General features: G+C 44.0%; 1 protein-coding gene across 2 annotated transcripts in view; it reads right to left on the bottom strand.

The window, feature by feature from the left end:
• The window catches only part of PSEN1 (presenilin 1), an 89,400-nt gene that overhangs the window by 13,828 nt on the left and 48,465 nt on the right, over nucleotides 1-27,107 (bottom strand). For both annotated transcript variants that reach the window (XM_082275774.1, XM_082275775.1), the window contains exons 4-8: nucleotides 16,106-16,173; nucleotides 8,003-8,223; nucleotides 6,405-6,503; nucleotides 1,560-1,646; nucleotides 721-897 (exon numbers count right to left, since the gene is read on the bottom strand). In XM_082275774.1, coding sequence (XP_082131900.1) covers nucleotides 721-897; nucleotides 1,560-1,646; nucleotides 6,405-6,503; nucleotides 8,003-8,223; nucleotides 16,106-16,173 — 652 coding nt within the window. The remainder of the gene's footprint in view (nucleotides 1-720; nucleotides 898-1,559; nucleotides 1,647-6,404; nucleotides 6,504-8,002; nucleotides 8,224-16,105; nucleotides 16,174-27,107) is intronic.

Genomic DNA, 27,107 nt, shown 5'->3' with positions numbered 1-27,107 from the left:
TGTGACAGCCTAGCATGATTTTGTCATTTAGTTTCCACTGAGCGAAGCTATTCCTTAAAAGGAGGTGTCAATTACTTTAAAAGTGGATAACTATTGCCATTTTGCTAAATAAGAGTAGCTCTAGCAGTCCAGAATTGCATACATACATTTGATTTCTCTGTATTAGAAAGCAATTAGTACAACTCTTTCACTAAAATGTTAACTTTTAGAGCACCTGAGCTATGCTCATTCAAAATAAAGCAATGGGTTTGCTTTAATGGCCCTCTCCCCGGGAGTGCATACACTGCTTTCCTTCACTCCCCTGCAGTTCCATTCAACAACTGGGAGTACAGAAATAGAGCATTGTGTTGTCACTCTAGGGGAGGACTCCTTTCACCCTCAAGTGAAAGGGCCAGTCACTAAGCACTGTCATACGTTCCTTCATAACAGAAGTACCGAGTTTTGTTTTTCTTACCTCCCAATGGCTGAATGGATTAGCAGGAAAGAAAAAAAAAAAAATGTGATTGAATGCTCTATAGTACTTAAACAAACCCTTTACTTTGACAGGTTAGCAGTCAACAGTTTTTCTCTCAATAAGATTTATAAATATATTCATATTTGGTAAATTACCATTAAGTGCAGAAAACTTGTTTAATCGTTGTAATTTTCATTTTTTTATTGAATGCTATCCTTTGAATTTACTTATTTTCCACTTCAATCTGATTACGTCAATCTACTTACGTTCTTCAGGGTCTTCACTTGGAGGCACATTACTTGGAAGGGCTTGGACAACTGCTCGGGTTTCTGGAGTGGAATCAATTGGTCCAATTCTTGAATTACTCTCCTCAACCCATTGAGAATCAAAGCCCCCATTATCATCAGATGTAGCAGCATCACTGCCTTCCTGGACTGCAGGCACTTTGTATGTAAAGATTCAAAAACAGAGCTTAAAAAAGAATGAAGCTATGCAGAACAAGCAGGTATAACAATACTTTTCAGAATGCAAGGTCAAACTAGATTTAGGACAAGATGGTGTGATTCATATTCAAATCTTGCACTTATACCATGCAATCTGGCAGTTAAATTTTACACAGTTATGATACAGTATAAGCTTAGCTTGCTGTTGAAATATCAATACAACTATGTAATGTGTGGACTAGATTCATAGCAATCGAATACGTGAAAAGAAATTCTGAAAACAGATTTCTTTACCACGTATATTTTGACTCCAGGCAAATTCCATTTATGGGAGAAAACAAAAAAAAAAAAATTGATGGCAAATAATTCTTAGAATCTGTATGTATTTATATGAAGAAGTCTGTTTAGATGACAGGTACTAGAGATCACAAGGTTGATGAGGGTGTCACAAGGTACTGCTTGAATGTCAAAGATTTATTTTAATAAATTCCAAAATGGTTGAGTCTGTACTAAAGCATAAAAAATCTACAGACTTTTGTATTCAACTGTTTATGTGTCTAGAATCTGAAATGTCATATAGTACAGAGAACACAGTGAGAAAACACACAAAACATGATATAGGTTTTCTAAAGAGTTCTACTCCTTGACAGATGAAACCCTACCTTGCATGTTATATGTTGGCTTCTTCGAGCCACTCTGTGTGAATCCAGGATCCCCATCTGCCATCTTCACTAACCAGATCATTGTAGCTGTGAATGACATAAGATTCAAATTACATACCGACCTCCACTGACTGCAACAGTGATGAAGTGACACTTTTGGGTTAGTTTGCTTCCCAGTAAAAAACAAACTGTATGCTTTAAAGCCCATCTACCCCCAAAATTGAATTTTTTGTTCTGGATACAGCGGACAAGGAACCAGTCAGTTATGCTTTCCATTTTTCACAGGCTTACTGGGGAGATTTCCACTTACTTTCTGTCCTACACCAAGTTAAGAAGTTAACTTTCTCCAGCAAGGTCACAGACCATAAAAACCATGACATGATTTATGATATTTTAACCCTTTCACTGCTGGTGATCACCATTCTGTTGACCTTACACAAACACCTACCCGCTATAGTAGTTGGGAGTTTTTTTTTTTTTTTACAGTGCGCTGGCGACTTACAAATAAGTAATGCACTTGTGAGATTAGAAGGGTCAACCTCTTATCTCTCCTGCTAGGGCAGATGATGATCAAGCAGAGTCGGAGTGCAAAGGTGACAGACTCCTTGCATGTCATCTTGAAAAGAACCCATCACCCAGAGTATGCTATCATATAAAGCAGTGGTCCTCAACTCCGGTCCTCAGGGTCCACTAACAGGCCAGATTTTAAGTATTACCTTGGGGAGATGCAGACTAGAGTACTGCAATCATTGAGCAGCAAATTAGATCACCTGAGATGTATTTCAGTTATCTGGCAAACCTGGCCTGTTAGTGGGCCCTGAGGGCCAGGGTTGAGGACCACTGATATAAAGGACTAGTCAGCCCCCTTGTGATAGCAATACAGTTAAAAAAAAAAATAGGAATTTTGACTTAAAATGTAAATATCTTGGAGAATAGTACAGGAGACAAAACTTGTATTCTTAAAACATGTTATATACAGGCTACCTTCAGATAAATGGAAACTGGAAAAAAACTTGTGAGGGCTATCCCCAGTGGATACTCTTATAACCCAAACAGTCGGGAAGACTGCAGTTTTTTTTTTTAGCAAACAATAAGCCTAGATCAAGAAACAGAGGGCATGTGCTCTGCACTGTACTCCAAGATAAGAATTATGACTTGCCTGTAAATTCCTCATCTTAAATTGTACAGTACTTCTATTGATCGACTAAGATATCCCCAAACAATGAAGACTGCAACAGTATAGCAAACTGAACTGCCAACGGACCCACAAAAAACACATGGGTTAACGCAAAAACACTCATAACTAAGTAAGGTGGGAATAAATGGCAGATATCAATTTCCTGTTTCCATGTTTCAACAGCTTTGCCATTTTAGGCAGCAACTGAGAATCAGGATGGAACAAGAGGCCATAGGTATGTCAGTGTACCTAATTCTTCTGGGCCAATTTGGTGCAATGATGCCCTGACTGAGTGACCTTGCAGAAAGAAGGTCAATTGTTGTAGAGACAATCTGATGGCTGTCAATTCCAGAAAGGCGATAGGGAACTCCTCTGGGAACCATGTCCCCTGGACAGTAGGGGAGTTGTAATCTCCTCCCCGGCCTCTAAAGCTAGCATCCATTGTCACCACCCTCAAAAGGCATGTAAAGGAGTAACTTTACCAATTCCAGGGCAGGATTGGAGATCCACTGTTAGGAAGAGCTTAGTTTAGCTTGACAGAAGCATTGGGCGATCCAAGGACTAGAGTCACTTGTCCCGCGTCATGGGTATGTTGGGTTAAAGAGGTCTGGAGTGAGACAGGACAAAGGGAACTGCCTCAACGGAAGCTTGCATAAAGCCCAGAATCCTTATGCTGAAGAAAACCAACGGATGCTGATATGACTTGATTATCCACATGTGGGACCTAAGGGAATACATTTTTAATCCTGAGGAAGATTCTGACTTTGGCTATGGCCAAGATTAGACCCAGGTAATTCAGATGTATGAGGGCCAGAGAAAAGAGTTTGGAAAGTTGATTATCCAGCCAAAGGTTTGAAGAAACAGAATCATTTACAGCCCTTTATAAAGTCACAGATTGCATCCAGGAGGTTCAGGACATCTCATGCCAGAGTCGCACAAGGAGTGGAGGTGCCCACTCATTGTGAGGAGGGCTTTTGAGAAGGCTTGGGGGGACATAGGAGCCCAGGACTCCAGATCCCTTTCACTGTGCAGAAATATTTTCCGTTGGAGTCTTCACCTTTCTTCTGAGGGTGGAGCACCTTTCCTCCAATGATGTCCTTGAGGAATTTATCAAGCGAATCCCTAAATAGGCATTCACTATCAAAAGGCATGCAGAGAAGGTGCTTTTTACAAGACGAGTAAGCCGACCAAGCTTTTAGCCAAAAAATACTCTGCGTGTGCACGGAGATAGATAAGGGACATTCTAGATACCTGGCAAATTACATTTTCTAGAGCATCAACATAACGCATGAAGGGTTGAGGGCACCCGCTACAATTGTCTCTATTGATTTTTCTTGTCGAGTTAGAAGGATTCTGGCAACAGGACAGGAGAAGTTTTACAACAAGCAGAAAAGACAGGCGGGAATGTGACCAATCAGGGACATGATCTCATCATTCCCCCCCAAGACTAAATATGGATAGAAAATAACACCAAATTTAAATTGCTTGTGCCATGAAACATTTGAGAAAAAAATGGTAGTTACTAGGGATCGACCGATTATCGGCAACACCGATATATCGGGGGCCGATATGCACGTTCCCCGATAGATTGGAATCGGCCCCTGAGGTTACCGATATTTAGGGAAAGTGCTTGTACCGTGGCGATGCCTGCAGCTAGAGGCATCACCACGGTACCGGTGTCCATACCATACGGTCAGCTGACTTGTAATGACAACTGATGCAGGTGAGAAGCCGCTCGGCTGTCATTACAAGGAGTGGGAGGGGACGTGTCCCCCCACAGCCTTCCGCGGCTCGCCCGGGTCTCCCGTCCCACCGGGAGACCCGGGCATCCTACCTCTACCGCCACCGAACTGAAGAACCAGGTCTCCATGTAAAAAAAACCCGGAAGTATGTCATGACATCACTTCCGGGTACTCTGCGCCAAATTAAAAAAAACTGACATCATTCAAAACAGTTTTAAATGCTTTTCGGTGCCGAGGAGGGGTTTGGGGTCTTTTAGACCCCCAGATCCCTCCACAAGGAGTACCTTTAGAAAAAGAAAAAAAAGTTTTTACATGTCTGAAAATATCGGCAGATATGGGCCGATACCGATATCCGATGACCAAAATATCGGTATCGGCATTAAACAAACGATATCGGTCGATCACTAGTAGTTACCAAAATAAAAGTGAACAGTTACTGCAATATAGTGAATACCTGCCCTGGACCTGTATAGCGTGCAGCTAATTATACATTTTGTGCCAAGGTGAGCCTTTAAAGCAGGAAGCAGTTTCATTTCAGGCTGGACTCACAGAGTTTGGTCTGGGTTCAGTCCCCAAGGTACACACCAAGGGACACTGATAACGAAACCACTAAATATTCCAGATCTAGACAAAAACATCAGGGAAAAACAAAAACAAACTGTAGTCTCAAAGTGGGCGAGGTTATGTGTATATTAACCGAGGCAACCGTAGCAAGTTTTCTGCCAGTGCCACTTCCCTGACAATAGCCCTGCATAGAACCCATAGTCTATGAATACAAGTCCTGTACTATAAGAATAAGATTATTTTTTTTAAATAAAAGTTGAAAAAAAAATGAACGCCCAAAACAAAGTAAAAGCCCCCCACCTACACAGACATCGGAACGTAAATGTGCCTCTAAGTCCCCGTTCACACTAAGGCGACCCGTGAGGCGACCTGGTCGCCTCACAGGTCGCCTTCCATAGGGAAGCTGCGGACCCGTTCTAATAGGACCGACACAAGTCGCTCCGACTTAGAAAAAGGGTCCGGAGCTTCTTTGGGGCGACCGCCATAGACTTCAATGTTATGAAGTCCGTGCCGGCCGCTCCGAGGTCACGGCGCGCTGCTCGCACCGCGACCTCGGAGGTCCCCCCGGGAAGTAGCGTCGCTTGTATGTGAACGGGGCCTAAGTGGGCACATGTATTGAAAAACAAATTGTGCCACACGCACAAGGTATTATCATTTATTCCAGAGCGAGAACAATATACCTAGAACCATCATGCACTGTTAACTAAATTAATAATCTGTAAAAAACCTTTTGAAAAAAAAAATATCTATGAACGATTTTGGGTATTGTAGTTTTACAGGCATGCACAATATGGAGCCTTGACATATTCTGCATTAATTTACTCAATGCAACCTCATGTTTTATAACTTACTCAAAAATAGGTATATTGTGTTTGTGTGCACTAAAACTAATGTTAAAAGGGAGTTTGTTTGGAAATATAGTAAAGATTTGATAAAACAGTAGAGCAACTACTGTGACGCAAAAAATTGCCATGATTTTACAGGATCTATACCTTTCAGAAAATATGTACTGGTTTGGGGGGTTTTAATTAAAATGTAATCCTAAAATTTGCATTATTTTCTATCTCACTAAATTGGTACAGTTGAGTGTACAGTGAGTGAGGTGAAGTAAAATCTCGAATTGTGATATCAGAAATAGCAATTAATCCTTTTGCTGCTAGACCCCCTTCTGCTTCTTGGGTTTAAAAAAAAAAAAAAATTTAGGCATGATGTTTGCATAAAACCCCCAAAACATTAAATATTTCTGATAGAGCAAGAATAAAATTATGGCAGTTCCAATTTTTATGTTACCTGATATAAGAGCAATGATTTAGGAAACGCAAAATTTCAGAAAAAATACACCACTTAATTCGGTATACGTACAGGAATAGATTAAGGCTGGGAAGAGGGTTTCATTTCTCTCCTGAGCAGTTTCCACCAGCATGCGGAGAGGCCCCTTCGGACACAAAACAGCTATGAGATCTAAATAAGAGCACTGGATTAGCAAGATCACAGAATTTATTTTTGACAGTTTTTATTGTATTCTAATGTTTCCCCCAAAAATAGTAATGGTACACAAAGCCACCACAAGCATCTATTAAAATGTATTTATGTAGACTGTACAGAAATGTCTTAACCTATAACTAATGAACCATTAACCCTTTTTTACGACCTGAGGTTTAAGAAGCTCAGATGCCCAGACCAGGTTTAGCAGTGTTTGTATGCATCAGTCAACCTAACCATAACTCTTGACTAAATATTCAGACTGACAGCAGGTCCTAGGAAAAGGACCACACATCTGCACATCCCTATAACGCTACTGCAAGATTAAAAAATTTCTAAAGGCAAAAAGGTTTTTTTTACCTTAATGCATTCTCTGCATTGAGGTAAAACAATCTACTTTGTGTGTAGCTCCCCCTGTCAACCCCCCACCCTTCTAGTTACCTGGGCCCAATCTCGATCCAGCACTGTCCCGAGAGCAACTGCTCTCTATTTCCTCACGGGGCAGATTAATATAAATAATAAAACAAATGTTGCAAACCTTTGCATTGCTATACAGAGGTAGCACTCTACAATAACTGGATATTTTCCCTATCTGGGTGATGCCTTATGAAAAGCAAGCATACAGATTTTACATACTGAAACTAAAGCAGTGGTCTCCAAACTGCCTCCTGGGGGCTGGATGTGGCCATTTGCTTGCCTTTATCTGGCTCTTGGGGTACTATTCCTCCCACTGATACGAGACACTATTCTGCCAAATGACAATGAGGCACCATTTCTCCCACTGACACCAACATTGTGGCACTATTCCTCCAAATGATACCAACAATGGGGTACTATTCCTCCCCCAAATACCAAATGTGATGTTTACTCTTAATGATGCCAGGAAATTTTCCGCTCCCACTGGCCACGGTCTGCCTGCCTGCCTGACCCCCCCACCTTCCTGATGTCTATAGGACAATAAACTGGTCCTTTGTTTAGAAAGTTTGAAGACTCCTGAACTAAAAGCTGGCTTTTTTTAATCCTTGTTTTCTTGTCTTAAAAAAATGGGGGGGGGGGGGGGGAATGCGGTTGGGAAGGTTTAAAAACTTGGTTAAGTTTTTACTGTTGTCTTTATTCCAACTGGACCTTCAACTTACTTGCTAATCCCATGGAACGTTGTCACAAGGAACAGAAAGTAAAAAGAGAAAACTAAAAAATGAGAGAAGTCATCTGTAGGGAAAAAAATCCAAATGACACCTGTTCCAGAGGAAATTTTCAATGGCAGAAATTCCTCTCACTTCAGGTATATTTCCTCTCATCCCCTAAAGCCTCTAGGGAGTCCTTAAGTGAGGGGAACCTCCAACAAGAATACAAAACCTACAATAAAGACTTTACCTTGGTTGTAACCCTATCCCTATTCAAAACAAACCGTTTGGCAAGCGCTCGAATTATGATGCAGACTTTAGCAAAAGACCCTAATTTAAAAGAAGCACACTTACCATAAACTGATATTACAGCCAGGATGAGCCACGCTGTCCATTCCGGAAGATATTTAATGAACACTAAAGCCATGAGCGCACTGATCATAATGAGATAGGCCTGCTGTAGAAGTAGAGGTCCTTTCCAGTGAATGCAGATCATGCCAACCACTCCAAAATTCCAGATCATCAAGGCCAGTGTAATGTAATCCATGGCAACGTTGTAAGTCTTAAACACTTCACTGGAAAAAATAAATAAAAATATGATAGAGAAAACTGGATTTTTGACTTACCGTAAAATCCTTTTCTCTTAAGGTTAATTTACGGATTCAGTCCTCTGATGCATATCAGTAGGGTTATACTACCCCCTACAGGAGGACACTAGGCAGCTAAAAAGTTCTGGCTACGCCTATGGGCAGACCCTGGGGGTATAACATCTCTCTTCCTGCATAAGATGTCAGTTTTGTATCAAAGCAGTGTCAGAGAAACCACCAACCCACTCACAAATAGAGGGGCGTCAGTCAATGAACCCAAGAGAAAATGTTATGTCAAAAATCCAGGTTTCTCCATCGTTCATTGACGGACGCAGTCCTCTGATGCATATCAGTAGGGATGTCCCCAAAGCAGTACCCTAATGAGGGGTGGGAACAGCAGAACGAAAAAAAAAAGTCCAAGGCCAAACACAGCCAACCAGGCAACATAGGACTCATCAGAACAACAAGATTAGGTCCACCTGAAAACCAAAACAGTAACACCCTCAAGGAAAGCCAAAGGGTCCCTAAACAGCAGCCTGAAAAACTTTACAGCAAAAGGACGCATCCGCAGATCCCAGCACATCCACCTTATAAAATTTGGTAAAGGTGTGAACAGACAACCAGGTCGCTGCCTTGCAAACCTGCAGTACAGATTGATGGCGAAAAGCCCAGGAAGCACTAAGTGCCGAGTAGAATGTACCTTGACAGGGAAAAGGTGGAACCTGACCCTCAATGGCATAAACCTGCACAACTGTCTGTCTGATCCATCTGGAAATAGTAGCAGCAGACGCAGGCAGCGCTTTCTTTGGGCCATCCGTGAGCACAAAAGAGCGAGTCTGGCTTGCGAAAAGACTCCGTAGACGCCAAATACACCTTGATCGCCCGAACAACATCCAGGGTATGCAAAGCAAATTCCTTAGGATGTGTAGGCTTAGGGCACAAGGAAGGTAACACGATGTCCTCATTTAAGTGAAAACTGGAAACCACCTTCAGCAGGAAGGACGGACTTGGTCAGAGTACCACTCTGTCCCTGTGAACCACTAGGTAGGGAAAACGATAGGATGCCGCCAGTTCCAAACACCCTGCGCGCAGAAGTGATAGCCACCAAGAAGGCCACCTTCTGGGACAAGGTAAATAGGGGAATCTCCTGAATACTTTCAAAGGGAGGCCTCTGGAGAACCGACAGCACCAAATTAAGGTGCCAAGGTGGCAATGAAGGTCGCACCAGAGGTACCAAGTGGCGCACCCCCTGGATGAAGTTACGCACCAGGGAATGGGTGGCCAAATGACCTTTCGAAGAAAATAGCCAAGGCCGAAACCTGACCCTTAATATTGCACAAGGCCAACTTTTGATCAACTCCCTGTTGAAGGAAAGCCAAGATCCGAGCCACCGAATAGGAGCGAGGAGTCCCAAGGGACTCGCACCACGCAATATACAACTTCCACGTGCAATGATAAATCTTCCTAGAAGTTGCTTTTCTCGCTTTAAGCAGAGTGGGAATCACTGAAGCAGACAATCCCCTGTCCTTCAGCACCTGGCTCTCAACAGCAAAGCCGTCAAAGCCAGCGACTGTAAAGCAGGATAGAAGATCGGCCCCTGAGACCGTAGATCCTCCCTGAGAGGAAGTCTCCAAGGAGCATCTGCAACAAGCCCGACCAGGTCAGCATACCAAGCTTGACGAGGCCAGTCCGGAGCCACAAAAAATTACCGAAATCCCTTCCGCTTCGATCCTGCGAAGAAGTCTTGGCAGCAACTTGAGAGAAGAAAAGGCATACATCAGCCGGTGTCCAGTGTAGAAAGGGAATCCTTCACCACTTCTATGTGCTTAAGACCATAATCCGTGCCGCATGCATAGGGCTCACACCAGGCTTACCAGAGCTCAATCGAGAGTAGGCATATCAAACATTAGATCCACTCTGCAGACTGGCTGATATCGTGGGACCTCCTCAGCATGGCAGGGAAGCCTCTCAGTAACACTGCCTCTGGATAAACAAAGCAGGGCACCCCAAGCATATCTGGCAACCTCCCATCGATCCGCGGACCCAGTGAAAGGAGAGGGGAGCACAATAGTGTAGTATGTACTGACAATTTATTGCAAAGAACGGTTAAAATCACTTACATGGATGACATTCAAAAAGCGCTTATCCTACAAGAATCCCGCTGCCACCCGACTTCCGGGTTGCATCGTGGTGACGTCAGCACGCCTTCCCTACGCGTTTCATGACAGTTCACGTCTTCCTGGGGATGCGGGCGGCGCGCTGACGCACCACTTAAATACTAAACAGCTCCACAGAAGGGCCGCATCCTCCGGTGTCACCCGAAGCGAGTGCCGCCATCTTAACTAAGGGAACTGCCAGACCATCGCAGTCTCGATAGATCATAGCAGAGAAACTTAGACGACCAAATCCCGGAGCAGGAGCCACCGGAAAGAGCCGACCAACTTCTGATGCAGACCCAAATACAGTAAATTGACAAACCAACGGGCATCTACAAAACAGGTACCGAGCTACCCATGATGCTGCATCAAAAAGCTAAACACGGTCAAGCTCAAATATGGGTAACCCGCAACCAAGTATAATCCCGGAAGCCGGCTACGCCATCTTGGAAAGCCCTAAATAGGCTACCCTAAAACCCAAATAAGTATTTAAGTGGTGCGTCAGCGCGCCGTCCGCATCCCCAGGAAGACGTGAACTGTCACGAAACGCGTAGGGAAGGCGTGCCGACGTCACCACGACGCAACCCGGAAGTCGGGCGGCAGCGGGATTCTTGTATGATAAGCGCTTTTTGAATGTCATTCATGTAAGTGATTTTAACCATTCTTTGCAATAAATTGTCAGTACATACTATACTATTGTGCTCCCCTCTCCTTTCACTGGGTCCGCGGATCGCTGGGAGGTTGCCAGATCTGCTTGGGGTGCCCCGCTTTGTTTATCCAGAGTGTTACTGAGAGGCTTCCCTGCCATGCTGAGGAGGTCCCACGATATCAGCCAGTCTGCAGAGTGGATCTAATGTTTGATATGCCTACTCTCTATTGAGCACTGGTAAGCCTGGTGTGAGCCCTATGCATGCAGAACGGATTATGGTCTTAAGCACATAGAAGTGGTGAAGGATTCCCTTTCTACACTGGACACTCTTTTGCTTACCTACTCCTGCTTTATTTGGACTCTTATTATTTGATGGACTTTGTGTCTACTATAGTACCACATCAGGCTCAGTTCTATGAATGTTATTTGACTTTTGTCTGTTTTGCTGTATACTAGTTTACTCTGGTTTATGGTCTTTGTACGCATACCCTGATTATTTATCAGGTTTATCAGTTTAGCGCAGCTCTTCTCTTACATATTTGAATTTAGTGACTCCCACTACAGCTGCTGCTTGTGATCTTTTAGGCTTAGCGCAGTTACTATTTTTACATACATCAGCCGGTACTGACCTCAAGGGGCCACCAGCGCGTCTGCCAGAGGGTCCTGAGAGCGGGCCATAAACCTCTGTACTTTCCTGTTGATTCAAGACGCCAACAGATCCACGTCCGGAGTGCCCCAACGAAGGCACAACTGCTGGAACACCTCCAGATGCAGGGACCACTCCCCTGCATCTAAGGCCTGGCGGCTGAGGTAATCTGCATGCCAATTTTCCACTCCTGGAATGTGGACATTGGAGAGAGCTGGAATATGGGGCTCCGCCCAACGTAGAATGCCTGCCACTTCCAAGGCCACAAGGACACTCTTGGTCCCCCTTGGTGATTGACATAAGCCACGGACGTGGCATTGTTCCATTGAATGCACACTGGACAACCCTCCAGGCGTTCGGTCCAGTGGGACAGGCAAAGCCGAATCACTCTAAGCTCCAGGACATTGATCGACAACTGGGATTCCTCCAGGGACCAGACTCCCTGAGCTGAGACCCGATTGAGGACTCCCCCCCCCCCCACCCAGACAGACTAGCATCCATGGTGACAATTGTCCAGTAAATAGGGAGGAAGGGCTTCCCCAGCTGGAGCATCAGAGATCGAAGCCACCAGATCAGGGACTCCTTGGTCCCGTGGCTTAGCCGAATCCGAAGGTCCAGAGAATTCGGGTGCCTGTTCCACTTAAGAATTTTTTTCTGAAGCATCCTCGTGTGGAATTGAGCGAAGGGGAATCGCCTCAAAGGAAGACACCATCAGTCCCAGAACTCTAAGACCGGTCTGAAGGGACGACCAGTCGTTGGACATAAACAGCTGAACCGAAGTCTGGAGCTTTTGGAGTTTTTCCATAGGAAGAAACACCCTGGTTGAGGGCGAGTCCAAAGTCAGGCCCAGATAGACCAGTCTCATGGAAGGAGTCAGACGACTTCTGAAGATTCACAATCCACCCAAATTACTGCAGAGTTCTCATGGTGACCCCCAAGTTCGTTGTCAGCACCGCAGGAGACTCTGCACGGAGAATCAGATCATCCAGGCAACCCAGGACCGATATCCCCCCGCTGCCATAACAGTGCCAGGACGGGAGCCAACACCTTTGTGAAGACTCAAGGAGCAGAGGCGACACAAAGGGTAACGCAACAAACTGATAGTGATCCTCTCCCATAGCAAAACGGAGAAACCATTGGTGAGCGGCACAGATAGGTATGTGAAGGTAGGCATCATTGATGTCTATGGAAGCCAGGAAATCCCCCTGATGTAGGGAAGCCACCACCGTGCAAATTGATTCCATCTTGAACTTTTGAATGCGCACAAAAACATTCAGTGCCTTCAGGTCCAGGATTGGACTCACCTTGCCCTCCTTCCTGGGAACCGTAAACAGGTTGGAAAAAAACCCATGAAAGCGTTCCGCATGCAGAACCAGAGCTATCACTCCTCCTTGTAGCAGGTCCTGCACTGCCCCATAGAGTGCCCACAAACGATCCATGAACAGGCGGACATTAGAAGAGAAAAACCTGACCGGAGGGAAGGATCGAAACTCGATCCTGTAACCGGACCGTACGATCTCCCGAACCCATCTGTCTGAGATCCGGGCCAGCCACAGGTCCAAGAACCAGCAAAGGCATCCCCCCCACCCCAGTTTTGGGTGAGGGCAAACCTTCAGGCCGAGGAGGCCTTGTCTGCAGATCTGGAGAAACCGGAACGAAAAACATTTTTTGGGAGCCGAAAAGGATGGACCCCGTCTACGACGAGTCCTTACCCTTGGTCGTCTGTGGAAGAAAGGTACTCTTCCCCCTGTAAGACCCTTAATAATGTCGTCCAGGGTATTGCCGAACAGGCGGTCCCCTTGAAAGGGAAGTTCCATTAAGGCCTTCTTAGATCCGCAGACCAATATTTCAGCCAGAGTATACGCTTGATAACCACTGCCGAAACCAACAGTTGACCCAACAAAGGAGCAGTGTCTGTTTGTGATGTCACGCTAAATTGCAGCCCCTGCACTAGCTTGTCCAACAGCTTCCCAAAGGCAGGAGGGACTGGCTTACCCTCCCAAGTCACTGCATCGTAGCTTCGCCCATTTAGTCAGCGTCTGTGTAACAAGGGCCATAGTAAACACCGGTCTCAGTGCAGTCCCCGCCAGGGAGTACATATTGCAGGCCACAGCCTCCACCTTTGTATCCTCCGGGTCCTTAAAGGACAGGGATTCCTCTACCGGAATTACGGTAGCCTTATCCAGTCTTGAGACTGGAGGATCCACCTTAGGTGGCACTGTTTACTTTTTTACCAAAGACTCCTTAAAAGGGTAGCGTCTAGCAATCCGCTTAGACACCTCAGGGGAACATCTTGGATGGTCCCATTCTTTTGTGAGCAGGCCAGCTAAATAAGCGGGGAAAGGAAATCTTTTCTGCCCTTGATGGCTTGTGAGTGCCGAAAGTAACCTGCGCCCCAGGCGCGGTCGCAGCCGTATCCTCCAATTTCAGGGTTTCACGCACAAACAACCAGTGCGTCTACCAGCACCTTATCTTGCGCAGCAGTAGAGGTAGAAATGTCATCCTCACTATCAGAGGAGGCAGGGTGCGAGGTAACAGACCTGGCCAGGAGACCCACGTCTGCGGTGGCTGAGTCAGACTCAGAATCTGAGACATCAGATGAGGCAGGGGTAGGGGGGTTGTTTCTTCACACCTCGCCCTCTAAAGGCCACCTCCACCGGGGACACAAGTGCTTCCAGAACCGCCAAAATTGCATCAGTGAACAGTTGAGATCTGGAAGGCCCTGCTGCCTCCGTGAGGTGGTCATGAGGGGACACATGTTCTGCAGGGTCCATGTTGCACCAGAAGAACCCACCGGCAAACTTTGAAAAAAATTACAGGGGGAAAAAAAAAAAAAAAACACGGTCCCACTGCGCTACAGCGCCCCCCGAAGGTCAGGCATGCACTGAAGACCCCCGAGAGAGAGACCCCCCTAGAACTCACTGTCCCCAAAATGCAGCAGCCAGTCCCAGAACTTCTGCACGTGTCAGCAGCAGATCTCAAAAAGGAAGTGAGCATTGAAACTGCCCAGGGTGAAGGGAGGGACTCCACCCACCAGAAAACGCCTCCAGGCACTCCCACCTAGATTCCCAGCAAAGAATCCACCGCAAAATGGGCAGAAATGGGTGTACCAAGATGGCCACCGTCACTGTAGCACACGAGGCTACAACAAAATGGCGGGTGATTGCGTCAAACGGGGACCCAGACCTCCCAACAAAATTCAGCAGGTAGGCTCTGGAAGAACCGACCGAGACCCCCCCCCCCCCCCCCCCCCGCGCATGATCGTCCGACGGCTCACCCCCAGACCCCCCATGCGGCCTGAGAACGTGGTTCCATCCTCAGGTAGGCCCAAACAGACCCAGCATGAGGGGGGGGGAGATTGCACAACAGGACAGTGGGGGGGGGGGGGGACGACCTTCCCAGGGGAGGAGCCCGCGTGCACCCCAAAATCCACCAGGAAAAGAGGGGGGCATACATTTACTCACCATACCAGTACACACATGCTGGCACCACCTCTTGACAGAACCCCTCTCCGTCGAAGTGGGGGGGGGCTGTCGGCCAAATAGGAACGCTGCGAAACAGGCCTAGACCCTGTCGTGTGTGACCTTGAGAGACGTTTAACTCACTACGACGTGGCCGACCCAGCGCGGAGCTAAGATCTGCGTGCGCTCACTGGCCAGCTGGGGTGACCACTGGATCTATACATCCAGCCAATTGCCCAGATCCGGCATAGTTGCTTGTAGATCTCACAGGAAAAAAAAATCCGGAGAAAAAAAGCTAGATAATAAAAACTATCTACATAAAAAAAACACTTATGCCAGGATCAAAGATCCCAGCAAGGAACTAGGTCCTTACTCATGACTAGGCAGAATAAAACTGGCATATGCAGGAAGAGAGAGGGTTTACCCCCCAGGGACTGCCCACAGGCGTAGCCAGAACTTTTTCTGCCTAGTGTCCTGCTCCTGTAGGGGGCAGTATAACCCTACTGATATGCATCAGAGGACTGCGTCCGTCAATGAACAATAGAGAAAAACAATTTTCACATCCTGTTGTCAAATGTGGGCATATTTCTTCTAGACTGCTAAATAGGACAGAAAACATTCTACAACTTAAGCTAAACAGTGGAGGATTTTATTGAAGCATTACCATACAGACAAACATGGGGATTGCAGTGTTAACCTTTTTTCTAAAAATAAACAGTTGTCTTCCCCATCATGTCGGTCAAAGAGCGTCATGACTTTTTGGACCACTGACCCAGAATACACGGTTGTGTACTTGTTCTGAATAATCAAATTAAAAGGCTAAAGAGAGATACAGGCAGGTAATAAACATGAATTTAGCAGCAGCAGTCTACTTGTATCTCTCAATACAGGTCACGTTTAGGAGCAATAGGATTGGAAAATGTTGGCAAGTTTGAGACCAGGCTTCATGTACACTTACCCCAGGTAGATAAAAGAGAAGAAAAACAGTAACAACAGCGAGGAAATGATGAGCCAGCCATGAATGACCTGGATCAAAAAAAGAGTGGACATTACTTTCTGAGAAAAGCATGTGGTACATTTGAAGTATGTTTAAACACACAGTTTAGTGATATTTTCTTAAGGCTACGTTCACATGTGGGCGTAGCGTATCGCGGGTAGAATCGCAGGACGCCTGTGCTTTACCCGTGATTTGCAATGGCACCCCAAACGCTGTGCGATGTTGCCGCAAAATCCACCTGCCGAATCGCAGTAACATCGCGCAAATAAAATCGCATGACGCCCCAAAGAAGCTCTTGTACCTTTTTTGGGCGTCCTGCTTCCCACGATTTTGTTTGCGCGATGTTACCGCGATTAGGCAGGCGGAAATCGCGGCAACATCACACAGCGTTTGGGGTGCCATTGCAAATCATGGGCAACGCACAGGCGTCCCGCGATTTGCAATGATTTCCGGATCATGGGCAGAATCGCTGTGATTCTGCCCACGATCCTCTACGCCCACATGTGAACTTAGCCTAATACTACAAGGAGCTTCAAACCACTTTAGTCAACTACTAACTAGAAACTCCATCCATCTTTCTTGCCTGAAATCATTTTAGCCAATGCGGCTAGTATGTCCTGGGAGACTTTCAGAAGAGCCAGACATCACAGTCATGGGGGGGCAGAACACTTGTTTAATATTAAAAAAAATAAAGTCTTTGGACATGTCATACTTACCTGGGGTCCCCCACTGGCAGGCCTGGCTCCTCTCCCCTTCCGAGTGTCACCACAGCAAGCCACAGAGAATGATTTAAAGGATAAGTTAATCTTTTTAAAAAATAAATGCACATCTTTTTGCATTTATTACTGGGAGCCTGGAAAGCATTGCACCCACGATCAGAAGGGCTCTTGCAGACAGTGTATAAGCTGTCTGACCATATATCATACAGTCAAGCAGTTACACACTAACAGGAGGCATCAATGAACTACCACAGCACTCAACAGCGTCATGGTAGTTCATTGAAAACTAAGTCGACAGCCGCAAAGGCTGCCGGACTTTGTAGGTTTTCATTCATAGAACTCGGTCAATGAATGTCGTTAGAGCACTGCACAGCCACGTGCTTTGCAGATTGTGAGAGTGTGGGGGGGGAGATCCTCCACCACCTGTCAAAACGTGGGGTGGTGGATTTTTAACATGTTACACCCTGACTATGGGTGTAATTATGATACAAAAGGTGAACCTATCGTTTAAAGTAAAAAACCTCCTGCCTCTTTAAACCAACTTTAACAAAGAAAGGCCAAAGAAGCAGATTACCAAAAAAAGTAGCTTTTACTTAAGACAAAATAGTTTGTCACTCAAAAAAAAAAATGGTTCCTTTTCCTGCAACTAAACACAAAAACGTAAGGCTTTTACACAAAAAAATGGGTGTAGGTTATGGCAGTACCAGAATGATCCTTTTCTATCATCCGATCCAAAACCACACACGATTTCAAGCAAGCCCTCCCCCTTTAAGGCTACCTTAAAATGTTTAATCCATGCACATATTAAATTAATGCACATCGGATAAAGGCAAACCAATTTAAAAAAAAAATAAAAAAAAAATAAAAGGATAGCAGTTTCCCCCCTCAAAGAAGAAGGTAAATAGCTCAAAAAAAAAAAAAAGCCAAACGCCACCGGAAAGACGACTGACACTTCTGGTGATGATGGAGTCCAGGTCCCCCATCATGTTCAGTTCCTTCTGATGATCACCAGATCATTACAAGATACAGTAGTGACAAAGAAGGGGGAGAGATAAGGAATCACACACTGCCAAAAGTAGTCGCTGATTAATTCAAAGTTTGTGATTTCGCTTATTTGCAGTGTTGTGAGGTAGTAGGAGAAGTAGAAGCGGTGCAAGTTTGCTTACTTGCAGAGGGCACATTTATTGAACTTTTTAAGCAATCGGGTATATTTAATGCAAAGTTAATCTAAATCCCTGCACTCGTAGAAAGTATTGACCATGGCAAAATGCAGTATCTCAAAAGGTCTGTAAATTGTTTCAGACAGATCTCCATCTCACTCATTGCAGCTTAGACATTTATAGACCTGAAAGGCATGCAGGATTTGACAAGTCTCAGGAAGTAGGTAGCCAATGTGCCTAAAAACCGCTGCTGGCAAAATCAAGCAAAAGGTCTGCAAGTTAGACGGGAAACTAGCAGCTGTATCACCAGTTATTTTAACATTGTAATGTACAGCTGTGTCACAGACTATAGCTCAATGAAACAAATTAATCAATACTAAATGTTCAAGTTACAAGTTGACATACAATGAAAAAGAATGGATTCCCTTCTATTTTTTTTACAAAATTAAAAAAGAAATTTTGGTGTATTCTCTTAAACTCTGACATTAGGGACGACGGGGTCAATTCATTTAAGTTTACTGTATACAATGCGCAGTCACATGACTCACTTGTATAAATGATTGAATGCAGTAAATTAAGTCCAAATCATCAAAAAGAAAAAAAAAATATAAAGATTATGCTGTATTTACTGCAAAATTAAAAATGTGGCAGTAAATATAGGTTCAAAACGACAGAATACGCCGCCAGTTCCGTCACCCTGCTCAGAGGTGATAGTCACTACAAATGCCACCTTCTAGGACAGCGCAAGCAGTGGAATCTCCCAAATATATTTTCAAAGGGAGGCTTCTATAGAGCTGAAAAAACAAATTAAGATCCCAAGGCGGCAACGGAGCCTGCACTAGGAGGAATCAAGTGTTGGCCACCCTGAAGAAAGGTACGCACCAGGGAGTGTGTGGCCAATGGTTCTTGACAGAAGAGTGGCTATAGCAGAGAGAGGGAGTATACCCCCTGGGACTGCCCATGGGTGTAGCCCGAATTCTTTTCTGCCTAGTGTCCTACTCCTGAGGGGGGAAAACATACCTAATGGCTATGAATATCAGGAGCGGTGCCATCAAACGAAAGAGAAAAAAAAAATAGTTTTTCTGACTTGGAAGCCAAAATATTGTAAATTTGGGAAATATGGCCAGTGTGCTTATCCTAGGATTTGCACAAATAATCCATTCAGGTAGAGGTGGTAAGATCAGATACGCCACAGGGACCTCAAAATTTACAATTTGAACAGAAGGAAAAAATTCTGAGTTTGGGAGTTGGTCTCGTAAGGTTTCTTTAGAGAAGATCCCTCTATGATCACAATAGTCAGCTATGCGTATCAATCCCTTGTTTGTCCACCAGGCAAAGGTGTGGAGATTGAGACCTGGGGTGAAGTCAGGGTTACAGACTAAGGGAGCCACGGGAGTGTGTGGGGAGTTGAAGCCATAAGGTTTTGCTAATCTATCCTATTGGTTTAATGAGAATGATAATGTGAGACACAGCATAATCGGCCTGTCTACTAATCGGTCTTCTGGGGTACAAGGATGATTCTCTTTTCATCCAAGTAGGCTGGGATGATGACAAATGGTAGCAAATTAGCAGTGCCAATTGCGCTGCATAAAAATATTTGGCAAGGTCCGGAAGTCCCAGGCTGCCTCTCAATTTGGGTGCATATAGGGTGAGTTTGTTCACCAGAGGTCTCTTTTTTTCCCCCCCATATAAAATTTCAGATCCTTATTTTGGAACTTGTGTAGTTCCAGCATACAAATTGAGACAGAAGTGTCCTGAATAGGTACAATAACGTTGGAAAGATTCATCATCGTGTACAGTCTACCGAACCATGATAAGGGGTTATTTTCCGATTTTTGAAGACCCGATATCTTTCTGTATAGCGGAGAACAATTTGCCTGATATAAAAAAGGTATCTAGAGTAGGGGTCAGAAAAATTCCTAGGTAGGGGAAAGCCTTTGTTTGCCATTTAAAGGGGAATGATTGTTGCATTTGTGTGACCGTGTCCAATGATAAGATTAAGGGCAACCGATTTCAAAATGATTGATAGAAAGGCCTGAGATAGCAGAAAAGTGGTGCAATGTTTGATATAGATTTGGAGAGATGTGATCAGGGAGGAAAGAAGCTGGAGTATATAGTCATCAAAAAGCACACTTGTGTTTAAAGGGGTGCACCGATCCGACTTTTCTAGTCCCGATGCCTGGCTTTGTGGATCTGTCTGCCGATACCGATCGGGAACTATTGTTTTGTTATAACAATTGTGCATTCAAAATCTAAAATCTATGTAATCAGATTAAAAATGATAAAATGTAGCCACAAGAAAAAAAACAAACAGTTTAATGCTTGAACATATCAAACAGTAAACAAGCAAAAAATCTGAAATGCAAAATCCTGCAAACAGGAATTTAAAATGCAACATAGCAGCTGAACCTGAGAAATCTATCTCTCTATATAATATATATATATATATATATATATATATATATATATATATATATATATATATATCTCACACACACACAGTAATTGCAATAAGGGTACTTGCAGGGATTTGCTTGTAGGCACTGTGTCTGGCTGAGTCTGGGAAGCATGCGGCTGCAGTACAGAGCAAAGCCTCTGCTTCCTGTGTATGGCTCCTCCATTCACAGGCGGAGTGCATCTGATATCACTCCGCCTGTGAGCCGGACCTATAAAGGAAGTAGCGGCTCCGTGCAAGTGACGGCTGAGCCGGGACTCAGCAGACACTGTGGTAGGTTCTGCTGCAACGAAACCGGATCGGCCGTGGACCTTTAATTTTACCGATCCAGCTATTTTGGCAGTATCGAGGCCGATATCCGATCCGAATATCGGATCAGTGCACCGCTAGTTTAAAATCCCCACAATGTATGCCTTTGACATTGGGATGGCCCCTAGGTTTGACAGCAAGGGGTTCCAGGGCTAGAATACATGAAATGGGGAATAGAAGACACCCTTGTTGGGTTCCCCTATGAATATTTGTTGTAAGCCATATCCTTTTATTAGGATCCTGGCAGTGGGTGCAGTATAAAGAGTCTGCAGTACCATCAAAAACTTTGGGCCAAATCCATAGCATTTAAGTACGTAGAATAGTCTCATGACAAAGAATCAAAAGCCTTGCATTGGTCTAATGACAACAGCATACCCTTCCTGGGCCTGCGATTGTCCCATTTAGATTGTAACACTGATATATCTATTAGTCGTCAGGTCTGGTCAGGTGTCTGCCTGTTGGGCACAAACACCACCTAGTCTTGATGGATATATCCAGATAGAAAAGAATTCATGCAGTTCGCTAAGACTTTAGTCATCAATTTGAGATCCACATTAATGAGTGAGATCGGATGGTAATTAACACAGTTTTCATGGTCCTTCCCAGGTTTAGGGATGATGTGGATAAAGGCAACATTTTCACGTGTAACTAAAGCAGAGCCTTTTTTTTTTTTTAAATCCATTAAAAAAAAGGAACATAGGTAAGGCTCTAGCAATCCAGGGTACTTTCTATAATAATGAACCGAAATTCCATCAGGGTCTGCTTTTGAAGGGTGTGTACCTAGCTGCTCTGACCTCCCCCCCCCCTCAGTGAAGTCTCCTTCCATCGGCTCTATGTGATCCTTTTTTTTTTAATCAAAAGATGGACATAAAAAAACTTTAAATGCACAAAGAATCCTATGGAAAGAATTTGGTTTAAATTGTCTGGTGACAGGGTCTACTTAAGGATTAACTGCACTCTAGGGCATATATAACTAAATTATAATGAATTAATTCAATTGTGATTGATTATTTCTTAGAATTTCCCATACTAGATGCCTTCCTGTCGGCAATCCCACTGAAGAAACAAACCTTAGGGCTCTTTCACACGGGCGATCAGTTTTTATTCTCCGCTCCAGTTCTTTTTTTATTTTTTTTCACGGAGCGGATGACACTTGTGTTTGCGGATGATATACGGACATAATGTAAGTCTATGGGCATTGCTGATGTCAGCGGATGACACAGCTGACATCCGATTTTGCTTCCTTTCCGTTTTTTGAACGGAGGAAAAATAGGGTTCTGTTCCGTTACAAAAAAACGGAACAGAACTGAAAGGAAGAAAATCGGATGTCAGCGGATGGTATTCCGCTGACATCCGCAATGCAATTGACTTACGTTATGTTCGTAAATCATCCGCAAAAAAATAGGATGATTTGCGGACATACGGAAAGGGCCCTAAAAAGAAAGCCTGACCAAAATCTTCCGCTCAAAAAAATATACTTCTAGTCCTTAAGTGATTTGTGGTCATTGTTACATGTCTTAAAACTATCTACACAAAAAACCTTGGTGATCTATGACATTGACAGAGCCAGCAAACAAAGGCAATTTTAAGAACTAATTTTGTCTAATCACAAAACAGAGGATTGTTTCCTCAAATACAATTTGCTCAGGGCAAATTGGGCCTTATTATTCAACAATGTTCTTGTTGTCACTTATACTGTCATCTCAGACTTAGAACTGCCTTAGTTCCAAGAAGTAAAATTGCTTCAAGCTACAATTTTACCCACAATTCATATGGTTGCCCAACATTCTGTACATAGTCTATCGTTCAGCTGCATTCTTCCTGTAGGCACATTTCTGGGTTGCTAGGTTATGTTGACTTTGAAAATGCACTTTAACATTTTATTTGTCCTTGACGTGGTCTTGCAACATTTTTTTGAAATAGCACAAGTTTGAGAGGTGTAGAGAAGCCCCAAGGGTAAGGTCTGACTACAAATATTTTATGAAAATACCACATTTTCAGATAATTTATATGCAGTTATATCTCTAACTGAAGCTACAAACTTGCTGGAACCTGAATTAACAATATCAAATTGTTACTGCAAGCAAACACCACAGCAACCCTTGAACGGGAGTTAAAACCTCTGGCATTTTAATTGCAGCCTGTACCACTAATTGGGGGGGGGGGGGGGGGGAGATTTCCTCTCACTTCCACTGTGTAAAGTCTCTTGAGTGGAGAAAGACAGTAACAAAAGCACCTTTAGGAACAATTGGGGAAGGTTTAAAAAGTTGGTAAGGTTTTCATTGCTGCCTGTGCCGTCTCATTTCTTGTCCTGGTCTCACTCATATGCAATGAGGCAACACCACCCCTTCAATGGAGTCATTGACACAAATTAAACCTAGCAGGGTCTAAACCTTTCTTATCCTATTTAAAACAAAAAAGGCTTTTAGCTAGAATAAAAGCTGATTTTATGAGCACCTAATTCTATCAATTAGGGTGGTAAAAGCGCATTCTCCCAAGCTTATAGACTTGTTTTTAAAATGGCAGGTTCTATGGCTGTCTGATCCTAGATTCACTACCTAGTGACTAACCTGGAAAAATAATGGAGGATGAGAGTCAAGACTTTTCTGATTTCATAAGTAGCATGCTGGCTTTGGATCTGCAAGCAGGTAGTGAAGAGATTCCTGGTATATGTCTATTTACAAACAATTCAGCAGTGGCAGCTGCCAGATTAGTATCCTCACAGGTTCTTATTCTAATGTGCATCCGGGATCTGCATACACTGAGGCCTTCCTCACACTTGCATGCATTTTAGTGCAGGAAATTGGACATCTTACATATGAAAATGGCAATTCAAGTAGGAATCTCCATCAGCCCCGTGTGGCTAGGTTTAAATCTATTTGCTGCAACTTTTTAAAATATAGAATATGCTGTACATTCATGTTTTTTAGGCATGTTAAAGCAGACGTGTATAAACAAAACTGCCCACCAGCCTGTAAAACAAAGCCACATGCACAAATAAACGGGAAATATGAAAAAAATGTGTTGTGCTATTTAGAAAATTATGAATTATGGTAAATAGTGTTAAGTCCCGGTTCACATTTGTGCGATGCGGGAACGCTGCAAATATGCAGCGTGATCCCGCATCGCATCTGCACCCCTGGCAGTTAACACTGCCATATGTGATACGCAGGGGGTGTCAATTAAAAGTTAACGTCACCCCCAGTTGCGATCGCATATCGCAGTGCGATCTGCAAGATCGCACAGAATCGGATCGCACTAGTGTGAACCACTATGCAATACGATTCTGCTGCGGATAAAAAAAAAAAGGGTCAGGTGCGTGTTTAGTGCGGATGCGGTGCGAATTCAGCCATAAAAAGTGTATGGCTGAAATTTGCACCGCACATGAGATCGCATGTAATTTAGGAGCAGTGCGCTCCGAATTACATGCGATCTCCGTGATCGCACTAATGTGAACCGGGGCTAAAGCGCTGACACAGCCAAACTTGTATGTGTATCAATCAAGACATCACAAATGTAATAAATATGTGATGCATACTAGCTCATTATGCCTTTGTCTTGTAGGGTTTTTTTTTTTTTAGGTTTACAACCGCTTTAAGGTGCTTCTGGGCTGTATGAAAAAAAAAAAGGAAGAATTAAAGTTGAAGTCAGAAGTTTGCTATCTTAATGCATTTTATGCATTAACATAAAAAGCCTTCTGAGTGCAGCAGCCTCCCCAGCAACCCCCAATACTTACCTTCTCTGTCCAGGAGTCCCTTGGCCGTCGGGGACTGTCCCTCCTGATTGGTTGAGACAACAGCGACACCATTGGCTCCCATGGCTGTCAAAGTCAGTTAGCTAATCAGGAGAGAGAGGTGCGGACTAAACGGCAACTCCATGTCTGAATGGTCACACGGAGCTGCAGCTCGGCTCGGGTGCCCCCCTAGCAAGCTGCTTGCTGTTGGGGCAATTAACAGGAGAGGAGAGAGCGGCCAGGAGCAGTGAAGAGGGACCTGGGAAGAGAAGGATCAAGGCTGCCCTGTGCAAAACCAACTGCACAGAGCAGGCAAGAAAGACATGTTTGTTACTTGGAAAAAAAAAGGACTTTACAATCACTTTAAGAAATTATGCATATTAGGATTGGTTTAAAATGTTTCCTAGGACCAGAATTCAGCTTCTGAATGGGCAGACGGAGTTGCAGCTCGGCTCGGGTGCCCCCATAGCAAGCTGCTTGCTATGGGGGCACTCAATAGGAGGGAGGGGTCAGGATCACAGAAGAGGGACCCGAGAAGAGGAGGACCTGGGCTGCCCCGTGCAAAACCAACTGCACAGACGAGGTAAGTAGAACATTTCTTTTTTTTTTTTTTTAAAGTATACTTTACATTTGTTTTAAGGCTACGTTCACATCTTGGCGTTGCTAATTACAGGCGTTTTTTAGGCGTTTTTATGGGCGTTTTTGCAGGCGTTTTTTGTGCAGGTGTTTTTAGATTGAATAGAGACCAATGGAAAACGCCTGTAATCTGCCCAAAAAGAAGCTCATGTACTTTTTTGAGCATTGGGCGTTTTGCTAAACAGCAACAAAACGCTCAGATGTGAACAGGGGCCATTGAAATGAATAGGATTTGTCTTGTTGGGCGTTTTGGGAGCTGATCCTAGAGCAGAAAAACTCCCCAAAAACGCCCCAAAACGCCTACATGTGAACGGAGCCTAAGCCAAGTGTAGAAATTAAGGGGGGGGGGGGCGCTAAATGGTTTGTTTTGAATCCAATAGCCTGTCCAGAGGTGCTTTAGAAAGAAGGGCAATATCAAGGTAGTCTAACAATGGATCTTTTGTTAATCATTTGACAAAAAACCTGCAGCTATGAAGAATATGTCCCTACTTAGGGGGGCTCAACCTTGGCACAGCACAAAGGTAGCCAAGTGCTTTGCAGAATGTGTGTGTTTACTGGAGCAAATGTCTTGTTTTCAGTAACCGTGTATCCTAAATTACAAAACAAGGCTGTGTGATAAACACCAGAGTCCAATTCAGTTAATAAGATTTGAATTACTAACCCCTAAAGTTTTTTTTTATTAAAATTTTTTTACAAATTTAAACCCCTTCTGAGCTTGAAAACATACAATATCATCAGCTGAATTTGGATAGGAAAACCGTGGAATCCGCGCACCCCTGTTGACTTTATCCGACCATACGACCTATATCTGTGCAGAATTATAAAAAGGCACCAACACCCGTCATGCAGTTTGCTGTTGTGTTTTTCTAAAAAGGTAGTAGACTGCCAACTGTCCACTGTAGTAAAACAAGTGTAGCAGCTGTGAATGACAAGCAGCTGCTGCCGACTCAGTAAAAACCTTGAACATGGACACTCCTCTGGAATTAACTAGTGTTTTTACATTACCAATTCAAGCCAAAACCTTGAGAATAAAGGGTAAAAGCCTGGCAAGCAGTATGAGTTATGCATTGCCAACACGTGACCAAGGGGTTTATTTACTAAAGGCAAATCTACTGCGCTCTAGATCCTAGTAAATGAGGGAAACCTCTGCTGATATCTATCTTCCAATCATGTACAAGCAACAAATGCATTTTTTTTCCCTTGCATGTGACTGGGTATTTTTTGCAAAGAAAAGCTTTACCTAATTTTCTAAGCTCTAACAACTGCACTTGCAGTGCACTTCTGCAGTTTTTTTGCCTTTAGTAAATCAACCCCACATCAAAATAGACAAATTTATTTATGTTTTTTTATAGAAGGGGAAAGGGGAAGATTTGTTATGTTACAGGGAACATTTAGAAAGGTTTACTGTGCTGTGAAAGTTTCACACAAAGCAGTTCACTTCCTGTGCATAGGCACCCCTGCCTTTAAAGAATCAAAGTAAGAGCATACAGGCAATACTGGCGATTGGTCCTTTGCCCTCTGGTTGCATTCTTGAGGCAAAGCTTCCCCAGTTTCCCCCCCCCCCCCCCCCCCACAGTCCACTGGCTCTACAGGAGTAGAAAGAGTGCAAACGGGTACAAAAGACTCGTAGACACCCCATGACCTGTACAATTTTTTGAACCCGATCCTATGATCATTTTGGAACTATATCTTTCTATACCTAAATCTTAACCTCCAAATTGACTGACGAACTACATTATACAGCCTGTTTTCTATATTTTGTTTTCACAAAATTGTAATTTTCAGATATTCTTTCCACTGAAATAGTCCTATTCCAGTATTTAGCAGACCTGTGAAATCTGCAGACTTTTTCCTGCATCCCTTAGCACCACATCTGATTTTTTTTAAATCGGTTAGAAGTCAAATATGTTGGTTCCCATGGCTGAGCGAATTCATCAATTAACTCAAGGTG

Source organism: Pelophylax lessonae, assembly GCF_965119305.1.
Source record: "Pelophylax lessonae genome assembly, chromosome: 13".
Classification (NCBI taxonomy): Eukaryota; Metazoa; Chordata; class Amphibia; order Anura; family Ranidae; genus Pelophylax; species Pelophylax lessonae.
The sequence above is the reverse complement of the archived record's forward strand: the minus strand, read 5'-3'. Positions and strand labels throughout refer to the sequence as shown.